This window comes from Nyctereutes procyonoides, unplaced genomic scaffold (genome assembly GCF_905146905.1).
Source record: "Nyctereutes procyonoides isolate TBG_1078 unplaced genomic scaffold, NYPRO_anot_genome, whole genome shotgun sequence".
In the NCBI taxonomy this organism is placed as follows: Eukaryota; Metazoa; Chordata; class Mammalia; order Carnivora; family Canidae; genus Nyctereutes; species Nyctereutes procyonoides.
Window position 1 is genome coordinate 1,346,206 of NW_026575020.1, and position 12,719 is coordinate 1,358,924.

Consider the following 12,719-nt stretch of genomic DNA (forward strand, 5'->3'; position numbering starts at 1 on the left):
CCCCATAGCAGAGGCAACTAGTCTAACTCATTATTTGTCAAACCTCTTTGGCAATATAATCTTTATATACTTGCATAGAATTTTGAGGCAGAACACTAACATGTGAAACTGGTAAAAGTGTTTTTATTTTTATTTTTTAATTTTTTTATTAACGATAGTCATACAGAGAGAGAGAGAGAGAGGCAGAGACACAGGCAGAGGGAGAAGCAGGCTCCATGCACCGGGAACCTGACGTGGGATTCGATCCCGGGTCTCCAGGATCGCGCCCTGGGCCAAAGGCAGGCGCCAAACCGCTGCGCCACCCAGGGATCCCGGTAAAAGTGTTTTTAAATGTAATTTTAAAAGCCTTTTAATTAAGAAGGTAAAAGAAGGTAAATATATAAATATATATTTACCTTCTTAATTAAATTAATTATATATATATATTCAAACAATATGAAAAGCTTATCACAAAAGGTAAGTCTCCTACCCCAGACTTTTAATCCCTCTTTTCAGAGGAAGCCACTATTAACAGGTATATCCTTCAAGAAAAATTACATGAATATGTAAGTACACATAAATATATGTGTGTGTATAGAGATATCCATGGAAAATGTTCTGCACTTTGCTTTTTTGTTTAATAAACATTTGTTTCTTACAGCACCATTCGTTTAACTAGCTACCTATCATTCCATTGTGTATGGTGTACTGATTTCTGTATACTCTAATTTTAAAGGTCCAGGCTGCTTTAATAAAGAACACAATGTTGAAATAAGACTTATGAATAACAGTTGCAGTTTATCTGCTTTGTATCCTGTTAATTTCTGTTGTCTGTTACTGTGGCACAGTATCAAGCACATCCCAATATTCAAAGCTAAGGAGGATTGATCTGCGCTTGCTTGTATAATTTTAGGGGGGTGGGAGTAGGAGCTGCCTGGCTGGCTCAAATCAGAGTGAACAACTCTTGATCTCTGGGTCATGAGTCTGAGCCGCACACTGGGTGTAGAGATTACTTTAAAAAAGGATAATTTTATAGGGGTGGCATGCCCAAGCCTATGTTTTTGAAAGACAATCTATGAGCTATGGCCTTCTGAATTGATGACCCACTTACAAGAAGTTCAAATGCACAGAGATTCAGTTTTGGAAGTCTACACTAAAATGAGTTATCCTAGGGTGCCTGGGTGGCTCAGTGGTTGAGCAGCTGCCTTTGGCACAGGTGGTGATCCGGGGTCCTGGGATTGAGTTCCACATCCGGCTCCCCACAAGGAGCCTGCTTCTCCCTCTGCCTACATCTCTGCCTCTCTCTGTGTGTCTCTCATGAATAAATAAATAAAATGTTAAAAAAAAATAAAATGACTTAACCTAGAGGCAACACAATGAATGGGTGGTCTCCAGTTCATTAAAAGCATATACACACCACACTTAAGCAATGTGTGTGTTTTTATATTTTTATTTAAATTTTACTTAGTTACCATACAGTGCAATATTAGTTTCTGGAGTAAAATTCAGGGATTCAACTCTTACATACAACACCCAGTGCTCATCACAAGTGCCCTCCTTTGTACCCATCACCTGTCTAGACCCTACCCCATTCACATCCCTCCATCAATCCTGTTTGTTCTCTATTGCTAAGAGTCCTATGGTTTGTTTACCTTTTTTCCCTTTATTATATTTTTAAATAACTGAGGTGTACATTTTTTTATTTGTTAAAGATTTTATTTATTTTAGAGAGTTGGAAAGGGAGAGAGCACGCTCACGTGTGTGAGCAGGGGGAGGGGCAGAGGGAGTGAGAATCTCAAGCAGACTCCACACTGAGCGCAGAGCCTAACACAGGGCTCAATCCCATGACCCTGAGATCATGACCTGACCTGAAATCAAGAGTTGGATGCTTAACTGACTGAACCACCCAGTCGCTCCGAAATGTACATATTTTTAAAACCATAAGACATCCCTGTGGAAATGTGGGGTTCTGAGAAAGCTAGTGTGAAAGCCCAGGAATTAGATGGCCTTCTGGTGGATTTACCCAGTGTCTGGAGCACTGGGACAGATGCCCTGAGAGGCAGAAAGGGCAGAAAAGGAATTCAAGAGGACAATGGGCTATTTATTGGCAAATCGAACTCCAATTAAAAAATATATGTGTTGGGACCCCTGGGTGGCGCAGCGGTTTAGCGCCTGCCTTTGGCCCAGGGCGCGATCCTGGAGACCCGGGATCGAGTCCCGCATCGGGCTCCTGGTGCATGGAGCCTGCTTCTCCCTCTGCCTGTGTCTGCCTCTCTCTCTCTCTCTCTCTCTCTCTGTGTGACTATCATAAAATATATATATATATGTGTGTGTGTGTGTGTGTGTGTGTGTGTGTGTGTGTGTGTTAAAAAAAAAAGAGAGAGAATGGGAAGCAGAAGGCAGGTGCAGTTGGGCTTGGAGGAGGGAAGTCAGTCTCCAAACACATGGGGGACAGAGCTTCTCTTGGACCACACTTTACTCATTCTCTCTTTTTCAATTAGGCCCCGACTTTTGGACTCCCATGTTTGTCTTCCTATTGTCCCATTTTAGTCAGAATCCCCCCAACCTCCACATCCCATCATCCCCAAAACCTCCACATACCATCATCCCCAATATCTAATCGGGTTCTTCACCCCCACCGTCCCGCAAGCCGGGCCATCACCCGGGCTGCTTTCAGCAGCAATCAGGCTGGTTAGGTTGGTTTAGCCAGAATCCTCCCTTACCTTTCCTGTTTCCTCTTAGTAACTTTCCATGCACTGACCTCACCCCGCTCCTATTGCGTTCAGAGCTGAACCCAGTCTCTCTTGGCCACTGCAAGACCCAGTGCAGAGGTTCCTACCCCTATTCCCAGAATCCCCCCCTTGAGCAGAGTCATCTTTACCGAGTTTTTTTTTTTTTTTTTTTTTTTTTATCTACGATAGTCACACACACACAGAGAGAGAGGCAGAGACATAGGCAGAGGGAGAAGCAGGCTCCACGCACCGGGAGCCCGACGTGGGAATCGATCCCGGGTCTCCAGGATCATGCCCTGGGCCAAAGGCGTGTGCCAAACCGCTGCGCCACCCAGGGATCCCTTTACCGAGTTTTTAACGAGTGTCACGAACATTTTTTTCTTTAGGGTTTGCAGATGGGCCCTCCAGGCAGAGGCAGTTGGGGAGGGTCTGGGATGAGTTGAACCCCCCTCAAAGGGCCTGGTTACCAGAAAGGACATGGAAGTTCCATCCTGTTAGCGCTGGGGAAAGTGTTAGCCCATCTAAGCAGGATGGGGTGAGTGACAAGGCTCTTTGGGACTCCTCCCTTCTTTGTCCCTGAGAAGCTGCTGAATGAACAGGTAGGAGAGGTCCACTTTCCACCTGTGTCAAGACCCTATGCTCTCCAGGGAACAAGCTCTCAACTGTGAATAAAGGCAGGCTGATTTGGGTGTCCCTCACTGCAGACAACTGCCTATAATCAGATCACCCTCCCAAATCCAGATACTCCATTTCCCCCACTGACCTGTGGGAGCAAAGCCTGGGTAGAAGTGCAGCCAATATGGAAAACCCTCAGTTCCCATGAATTATAGCCTGGTGGCTTGAGAACCAAGAAGAGAGATGCCTTTGGGGCTTCTATAGATTCTATACTCCTGAGGATTCAAAGGAGCATAACTTCCTTTCCAAATTTGGCCTGTCTTTCAAAGTGTGGTCCAAATGCCACATCTTCCTGTGATGATCCCAAGATCCACCCCAGGCAGAAGAGACTGTTCTCCCCTTCTGAAGGCTTGTAACACTTTGTCCCTTAAAAAAAAAAAAAGTTGCATTTGAACCTTTCCTCAGTGGCACTAACCACTTTCTTTGCTGAAGAACTATTTTCTTCCTCTGTACAGGAGCTCCTGGAGGGGAGCACGTATGAGTTCACAGCTCCTGGCAGGAGGTCTTGCTTCATTAAATGTTTGTCAAGTGGACGTATGAACAGGCAGCGTGGTAGAAATGAAAACCAGCGTATAGAAAAACAGCCTTGCTAGAAATTTAGATACAGCTGTTAAATTATTAAATGCAATTTAAAAATATTTAGCCCAAACCCAGTGTTGGCAACCTTGTGGAGATGCACGCTATTCTGGGCCAAATTGTGCCCCTCCAAAATTCGTATCTTAAATCCTAACCCCTAGTAAGTACATTGGAACATGACCTTATTTGGAAGTAGGGCTGTTGCCAATGTAATTAGATAAGAGGAGGTCATTAGGGTGGGCCTTAATTTAATATGACTGATGTCCTTAAAAAAGGGGAATTGGAACATAGACAAGCACACAGGTGAACACCATGTGAGGATGAAGGCAGAGACTGGGGTGAAGCTTTTCTAGTTAAGGAATGCCGAAGATTGCCAGTAAAGGCACCAGAAGCCAGGGCAGAGGCATGAAACAAGACTCTCCTCACAAGTCCTCACAAGGTTACTCAGCCATTAGAAACGACAAATACCCACCATTTGCTTCGACGTGGATGGACCTGGAGGGTATTATGCTGAGTGAAGTAAGTCAATCGGAGAAGGACAAACATTATATGGTCTCATTCATTTGGGGAATATAAAAATTAGTGAAAGGGAATAAAGGGAAATGAGAGAAAATGAGTGGGAAAAATCAGTGAGGGTGACAAAATATGAGAGACTCCTAACTCTGGGAAATGAACAACGGGTAGTGGAAGGGGAGGTAGGTGAGGGGTTAGGGTGACTGGGTGATGGGCACTGAGGGGGCCACTTGGCGGGATGAGCACTGGGTGTTATGGTATATGTTGGCAAGTTGAACTCCAATAATAATAAAAAAAAAAGTCCTCACAAGGAACCAATCTTGCCAACACTCTGATCTCCTGGTTCCAGCCTCCAGAACTCTGAGAAAATGCATTTCTGTTGTTTGAGCTACCCGGTTTGAGGTATTTTGCTCCAGTAGCCCTAGCCGATTTATGCATATGTCTACTTGTACATCACTGGTGGGAGTGGGGAGCTGGACGAGCTTTCTGGAGAACAACCCTGCAACACTCAGCCAAATGTTCGCCCTCTCAGACCCAGTGTTTGCTTCTGGAAATAACCCTAAAGGTGTTTTCTTTTAAAAATTATTTTGTGGAATATTATGCAGCAGTAAAAAGGAACACATTGTTGATACATGCAACAACCAGGATGAATCTCCAGGGAATCATGTGGAGAGAAAAAAGCCAGTCCTAAAGGTTACATACTATTTGATTCCAGTTATTTTATTTTATTTTTAAAAAGATCTTTTTTTAAATTTTTTTTTAATTTTTATTTATTTATGATAGTCACAGAGAGAGAGAGAGAGGCAGAGACACAGGCAGAGGGAGAAGCAGGCTCCATGCACCGGGAGCCCGATGTGGGATTCGATCCCGGTTCTCCAGGATGGCGCCCTGGGCCAAAGGCAGGCGCCAAACCGCTGCACCACCCAGGGATCCCCCTATTTTTAAAAAGATCTTATTTGAGAGAGAGAGAGAGAGAGAGCATGAGAGAGCTGGGGGAGGGGCAAAGGGAGGAGAAACAGGTGCCCCGCTGAGCAGGGAGCCCAATGTGGGGCCCAATCCCAGGACTCTCAGATCATGACCTGAGCCACAATTAAGAGAGATTTCTTTAACCAACTGCGCCACCCAGGCGCCCCTATTTGATTCCATAGAACACTTTTGAAATGACACTAATATGGAAATGGAGGATAGATTAGTGGCACGACACGGGTTAGGGGTGAAGAGGAAGGGCATGGGAAGAAGGTAGGTGCCACTTTCAAAAGGCAACAAAAGGGATCTTCGTGGTCACAGGGCTGTTCTTTTTCTTGACTGTGATGGATACTGGAACTTACACATGGGATAAAACTACATAGACTGAAACACACAAGCTTATGCATGTGCACATGAATGCGAGTAAAATCGGGGAGATCTGAATCAGATTGGTGGATTGTATCGATGTCAATATCCTGGTTCTATTGTACTGTAGTTTTGCAAGCGGTCACCATTGAGAGAAACTGGGTAAACGGTACATGGCATTTTCCCTGTTTTGTTCCTCACAAGTACATGTGAATTTACAATGATCTCAAAAAGTTTACAAAATGACTTCGTACAACGCAGTTCATAACATCCTTACTGAGGATAGGGGAGCATTGGAAATAACGTAAAGTACTCACAACAGAAGTCAGCTAAAACCCTGGGGGTTTAACTATGAACAAAGTCAAACTCCTGAAGTGAGTAAATATAAAGCTGGATTAGCATGAAATGAAAAAGCGGATGGCATCATAGCATGTTCTCCGTGAGCCATTCTGTGAAGAGCGCGGCTCTATCTTGGCAAAGAATAATTCAAAAGGATGGACACCCTTCAGAGGCTCAAATCCACTGGATTCTTCTCTTTTTTTCTTTTAACACGACTTCAGTTTCAAATAAGACAATGAAATGAAAGAAAACCGCTCGCCATCCTGCAGCCGCTGGCTCTTCCTTCTGTCTCCAGCAGGTGGCAGCAGTGCTCCGAGGATGGGCCCCCACGGGCTCCGGTTCCGACGGATGGGTCTGCAGCTCCCAACGGCAGGTGGGGCTCCAGCGCCCATCGCGCCAGCTCCAGGGATGGAGCCTCGGAACTGCCTTCTCCCAAATCCAGGGCGAGAAGGCAATTGTCCGGCCACGATCGGGTTAACGGCCTACATTCCAGAGCAAGGGGAAAAGGAGGCTGGAGGGTCAGGGACTGGGGGAGGGGGCGCAGAGGGCCAGCTTCTCACAACACCCAGGGGCTCTGTTGGGAGAGATAGATCACCTCCAACAATGGCCACAGCTGTTTTCGTCTGCCCCGAAGGAAACTGACTTAGGAAACAGGTATCAGAGAGGGCCCTTCCTGCAGGGGCTTCTGTCTGGCTTGTAAAACTGTCAGAGCAGCTGCATTCATGTGTGGAGTGATGGATGGTGGATAGGAGGGACAGACGGCTGCAGATGGACACGGCCGCTTACAAGTCAAGGCAGGTGGCAGAGGCCTCCTAGAGGCTCTGCAGGTGGGGGCGTGCTGATTCATTGCCCAGTGAAAATACCAAGGGGACCTGGGCTGCAGCCCTCTTCCCAGCCTCCTTTGGGGCCAGGAGCTGGGTGGGTCTCCTCCGTCATCTGCAGTGAAAGCTTCCGCTTGCTCTCCTTTCTTTTCCTGCACCTCAGGTGTGAACGTTTCTCCTTGATGCCTCTACCCCTCCCTCAGGCCCCTCGTTCTGCTCCGGGGTTAAGGCAGATTCTTTTTGGTTTCTTTGTGGCTAGCTGGACCTGGGATGCCTTCATGGAATGCACCCCATAGCATGCATAAGGTTTGCATGCGTAAGTAAGGTTTTCCATATAGGATTCAAAGCTGAAAAATATAATGGGCTGGGAGACAAAAAAAAAAAAATGGAGAAGAAGGAAAAGATGTCAGCACTAAAAATGCTGGTCTTGGCTTTTGCTAAGAAAAGGGATTTTGCGCTCTCCATTCCTAGCCACAGCCTGGCCAGGAAAATGACTGCCTTTGGCACATTAATTTGCAAGCAGCAGCTGTGTCTTGGCCAAGAAGTACCTGTCACCAAGCACAGGAGCCCCAGGATTTCCTCCTTGGACTCCATCGCCAATGGTCGTTGACTTGCTCATCCTAGCCTTGTAACCAGAATCCTCACCTCCTCGCCCAAGCAGACGCCCTCCCTGTGTGCCCTCCAGTTTTCTCTCTTGCCTTCCAGAGGGTGCCAACAGGGGCTTTCGTGTCAGGATAATCGATGCTTAACCTCATGGAATTGGGACCAATGCGATTTCTTAAAAAGCATCCTTCTTCTTCTGCCTGGGTCTGTGGGGGCCAAAGATATACCCCTTGGGCCATTTATCGGTGGGGTAACAAATGAACTTGGCCTGAGAAAGGGACTTGGCTGGGCTCAGCCCTGTGGGCTCAGAGCTCTCGTTTTCTTTGTGAAGCTGGTCCGAAGTTTGTTTTTGAGAAAGCCCAAGGGGCCCAAGGAGGTAAAGATTACGAGCTGGAGCTCATTTTGATATCTAAAAACCACAGCCGCCTGCACGTGGGAGGTGCTGGAGGGCAGGCTTGCCTCACACACACACTCCCCCTCCCTCTAGGTCACCTGGGAGCACCAGCAGCAATTTGGGAGTTTGCTGTGCCTGAGAAGTCTTCGGGGAGGGCTTGCCATGAGCACACCCCGTTCCCTCCCCCTGGGCTGAGAGAAACATGGGACCAGCCCTGCCCCAGCCTGTCCTCATTGGTTGGCATCAGGCGGAGGGGGCTTTAAAAAGGCAAACGGGTCCCAGGCTGGGGACCGGAGCCTGTGCTGCTGGAAGGCTGGGTGCCCTCCTCTGGCTGGCACCATGCAGCTCTCTCTTGCTCTGTGTCTCGTCTGCTTGCTGGTGCATGCAGCCTTCCGTGCAGTGGAGGGCCAGGGGTGGCAGGCCTTCAAGAACGATGCCACAGAAATCATCCCCGAGCTGGGCGAGTACCCCGAGCCTCCGCCAGAGCTGGAGAACAACAAGACCATGAACCGGGCGGAGAACGGAGGGCGGCCCCCTCACCATCCCTTTGAGACCAAAGGTACGGATAGAGGAGAGCATTTTTAGCATGAGGGGCTTGGGAGGGTTCTCTCTGGGAGGTTTTGAAGCCTGGGGTAGACCACTGGCAGCTGCCAGCACTAATGGAGGGAGTTGGGGGGAGGGTGGCATGCCAAGATGGCCTTGGCATTCCAGTGAGGGGGCATGAGGCTGGCAGCGGGAGGCTGGGGCAGGAAGGAGGCCAAGGCGGGGAGACTATAACTCTGGGATAGTCTCTGAGCCTCAGAAAGGAGACAGTTTCAAAGAATCCCCTCCTGAGAACCCAGGAGTCCGATGTGGCAGCTGGCTCCACTGGAGAAGAGACAAGGCAAGGGAGGCCCACCCCTGTGAGCACCTGCTGGGTGTAGACACTCTATGCAGGCTGTACCTGAACCATACGCCAGGGATCCAGCACATGGGAGCCCCATGATGTGAACTCCCAGTTGGAAAGTGAAGAAACCAAATCTCCAGACACTAAGTAATGGGGTAGTGAGTAGAAGATTTGACCCTGGTTTGATCCCATTCCAAGACAGCCCTGGGTAGGGGGATTGTGTTGGGGGTGCTGGGACCGAGAGCCAGAGCAGATCCCCTCAAAGCGGTGGGAAAAGGACACACCTGCTGCCGCACTTGCTCTGCACAGTGAGCTGGCACTTGAGAGAATGGAAGGTATTAGGCACAGTTTTGGCCTCTGGCCTGGGTAGAAGCTTGCGTCTGGGCCCTGGAGGCAGGGTAGGAGCCTTTATGCAGGGAGTGGATACAGGTGGCACCATCTGTTCCCAGGTCCCCACCCCAGACCCAGCCTTGCCTCATTATTACTAGGGAGGGAGGCTGACCCTGGTGGCAAGGCAATGGCCCTACTGGAGGGCACATCCGGGTTCCTGGTCAGGTCTGCACAGAGAAGCCTAGGGGGCGGGTGTGCACAGCTGGCTCTGCAGCTGGCAGGAATGGCTGGGGGCGGGGGCCGGAATGACACTTCAGAGTGAGGGCCTCACTGCCCTCCAGTCATCGTCCGGGTGGGAGAGGAGTCCACTGCCCAGGCCCTCTCGCCCCATCCCTTCCTGCTCCCTAACCAGCTGGGAATGTGGGGCTCTGGAAAGGGGGCAGCCCCAGGATGCCTGGGGCCTCAAGTCATCAAAAATGGAGGGGCAGGAGCACACCACCACACTGCTCCTCCCAGGGCAAGATCGAATGAGCTCAGGTGACTGCTTCATAGGCTGTGTGGGATCCAAGTATAAAATGTCCACCTCCCAGGCTCCCATAAGAGGCCACGGGCCCCAAGGAAGCTAGCTGTAAGCTCAAAACAAAGTCACCCTCTGCAGAGGAAGTGCCTCACCTAGGGGCACTATTCTTGGAAAGCCTAAAAAGCCTCCTTCCCTGGGCAAACAGGCCGCCCCCACACCCTGCCCCTGCAGCCTGGGAGCAGGGGTGAGGATGCCAGCCCAGCCCAGAAACCAGAAGGTCAGCCACTGAAGGAAGGCAAACCCACATCTCCCCTGTGACGCTTGTTCCCCATTGGCTGGGGAATGGAGGCCTGGCCTTCTCTGCTCTTGGTCCCAGGACTATTTCTCATCCCTTTGTGTCACATGAGAATTGTCCCCATGAAACTCTTGGGGGATAGACAGGTGCTCACATGAGGACCAGCTGTTTAAAAAAGCCCCCACCTGTCTAAACGCACAGCAGGATAGTTGATCAAGGTGTCTTCAGGGAACCAAGCCAGGTTCTCAGAATCCAATCTACCCCCAACCCAGGAGCAAGCCTGTGTCACCATTAGAGATCCATTAAAATGGCACAAAACAAGAGATGTGCCCAGCAGCATCCCTGGTACACAGCAGGTGCTTAATAAGTGTTTGTGGCAGCTGAGCCTGTAGGTTTTCAGACAGAGCTCCGTGCCCTCCGGTAGGGAAGTCATTGTAGTAAAGGCAGCACTTTGCCCCCCACTCACAGCCCAGCCTCCCACAAGGGTGCTCAGGCACCTTTCCACCCTTATGGGAACTAAGAGGTGCTGGGGCCCCAAGAGAGTGGCGTGAGGACACTCAGCTCTGCCTTTTGGGCTAGTGCTTTTCCCTCTCTAGGCCTCCTTGTCCTCAGTGATGATGAGGGGGCTGGACAAGCAGCCTTTGGCTCTTTTCAAGTCTAACGACTCCTCCCCACCTCCCCTTGCATCTCTCTCCTCTGCAGCTTCTGCCCTGATTTATTACCTTCAATTAACCCCTACTCCTTTATCCCCTGGCCATCCCTCCCAAGTGGCTGGAAAAAGAATTTAGGAGAAGCCAAGGCCATGCAAAGGGTGTGGCTAGTACCGAGTCTGCCTAGACCAGGCACTCTGTGACACAGATGTGACTTCTATCTGGAGAAAAAGGCCCCCTTGGAGAAGAAGAAGAAGAAGAAGCAGAACACGCAACAACTGCCAATACCCCCAGTCTTACTATGTGCCCACAGCGTCCCCTGCCTTGTCCTTAGGACAAACCATTTCAAGGATGGGAAGCCCAGAGAAGTGCTCTGCCCAAGATCACACAGCCATGGAGTTGGTATTGGAACCGCAACAGACGCTTGGGTTCAAACTTTTAGGGGGAAAGGGTGGCCCCGAGGTCTTTCCAGCAGCCCCAGGGGCAAACGCATCTGGAGGCAGGTTTGGAAAAGGCCCAGGGTGAAGGGGGGTGGAGGGGGACGGAGCGGGGCGGGGGGGGGGGGTGTCGGGCAGTGCGCTGGTGGCGTGGAGGGAGCCGGGCCGGTCTCACGCGCCCTCTCTCCGCAGACGCATCCGAGTACAGCTGCCGCGAGCTGCACTTCACCCGCTACGTGACGGACGGGCCGTGCCGCAGCGCCAAGCCGGTCACCGAGCTGGTGTGCTCCGGCCAGTGCGGCCCCGCGCGCCTGCTGCCCAACGCCATCGGCCGCGGCAAGTGGTGGCGCCCGAGCGGGCCCGACTTCCGCTGCATCCCCGACCGCTACCGCGCGCAGCGGGTGCAGCTGCTGTGTCCCGGGGGCGCGGCGCCGCGCGCGCGCAAAGTGCGCCTGGTGGCCTCGTGCAAGTGCAAGCGACTCACCCGCTTCCACAACCAGTCCGAGCTCAAGGACTTCGGGCCCGAGGCCGCGCGGCCGCAGAAGGGCCGAAAGCCGCGGCCCCGCGCCCGGGGCGCCAAAGCCAACCAGGCCGAGCTGGAGAACGCCTACTAGAGGCCGCCCGCCGCCGCGCTCCCCAACCCGCGCCCCGGCCCTGGCGCCCCGGTTTCTGCCCTCTGCGCGCGGTCTGATTGTTTGTATCTCATTGTAAATGCCTGCAACCCAGGGCAGGGGCGCCGAGACCTTCCGGGCTGCGGATCCCGGGTGCCAGCAGAGCCCCCCCAGTCCCCCGCGTCCGGAGGGGGTCCCGCAGGGCAGGGGAGGGCCCCGAGAGTCACACACACTGAGCCACGCGGCCCCGCCCACCGGGGCCGCCCACCTTTGCTGGTCCCTTTTCAGAGGAGGCAGAAAAGCAAGCATTCCACCGTCCGGGGGTTCTAAGGGAGCGGTGGGGAATGAGGAGAGTCCGGGGACTGGTTAAGAAAGTTCGCTAAGATTCCTCCTCCACTCCTCTGCCCCTCATAGAGCCGTTAGCGCCTCGTTGTGCCGAGAACACAGGACTGGGGTTCATAGATAGGGCTCCTAGTCCGGACTCTGCCACTGACCTGCTGGAAGACCTTAGACCACGCTCTTTTCTGTCCAGATTCTGTCCTCGGTTTTCTTCTTTGGAAAATGGAGGTGGGGCTGCGATTTGTATCTCGAGGAATCTAATGTCATGTGATTCCAAGGCCTTGGGTGCCTTTTGAATGGGCAAAGGAGAGGTTGGATTGAATTACTGCCATGGTCACATCCAGAATTCAGAGTTGTAATCCTCTGATCTGACAGGCAAAGGTGAAAAACAAGAGTGGGGTGTGTGTGTGTGGGGGGGGGGGGGAGTCTTCTTTATGGCTGACAAACTCCCGGAAGAAACTGTGTTTCTTTCCAGCCTGGCCTCCCCAGATGCTTGCCTACCTCCACCCCTCCATCTCAGAGGATGCACAAACAATCCCACCAATTGAGGCAAAGGAGAAGGTCCCAAGGCTGGGGGTGGTGGGGAGAGAAGTATGGGTGGGGACAGAAATCACCCCCCTGTTCCTAAAGAACAGCACCCCCCACCATGGCCACTTTTTAAAGTCACCTCTGCAGAGAAGCTCTAAA

At 51.2% G+C, this 12,719-nt stretch overlaps 1 protein-coding gene across 1 annotated transcript; it reads left to right on the plus strand.

Annotated features, from left to right (window-relative positions):
- Positions 1–8,285: 8,285 nt before the first annotated feature.
- Positions 8,286–12,377, plus strand: SOST (sclerostin). Its single transcript, XM_055334278.1, has 2 exons — positions 8,286–8,523; positions 11,275–12,377. The coding sequence occupies exons 1-2, from the start codon at positions 8,304–8,306 to the stop codon at positions 11,694–11,696; spliced, it is 642 nt and encodes a 213-aa protein (XP_055190253.1). The 5' UTR covers positions 8,286–8,303; the 3' UTR covers positions 11,697–12,377.
- The last annotated feature ends 342 nt before the right edge of the window (positions 12,378–12,719 follow it).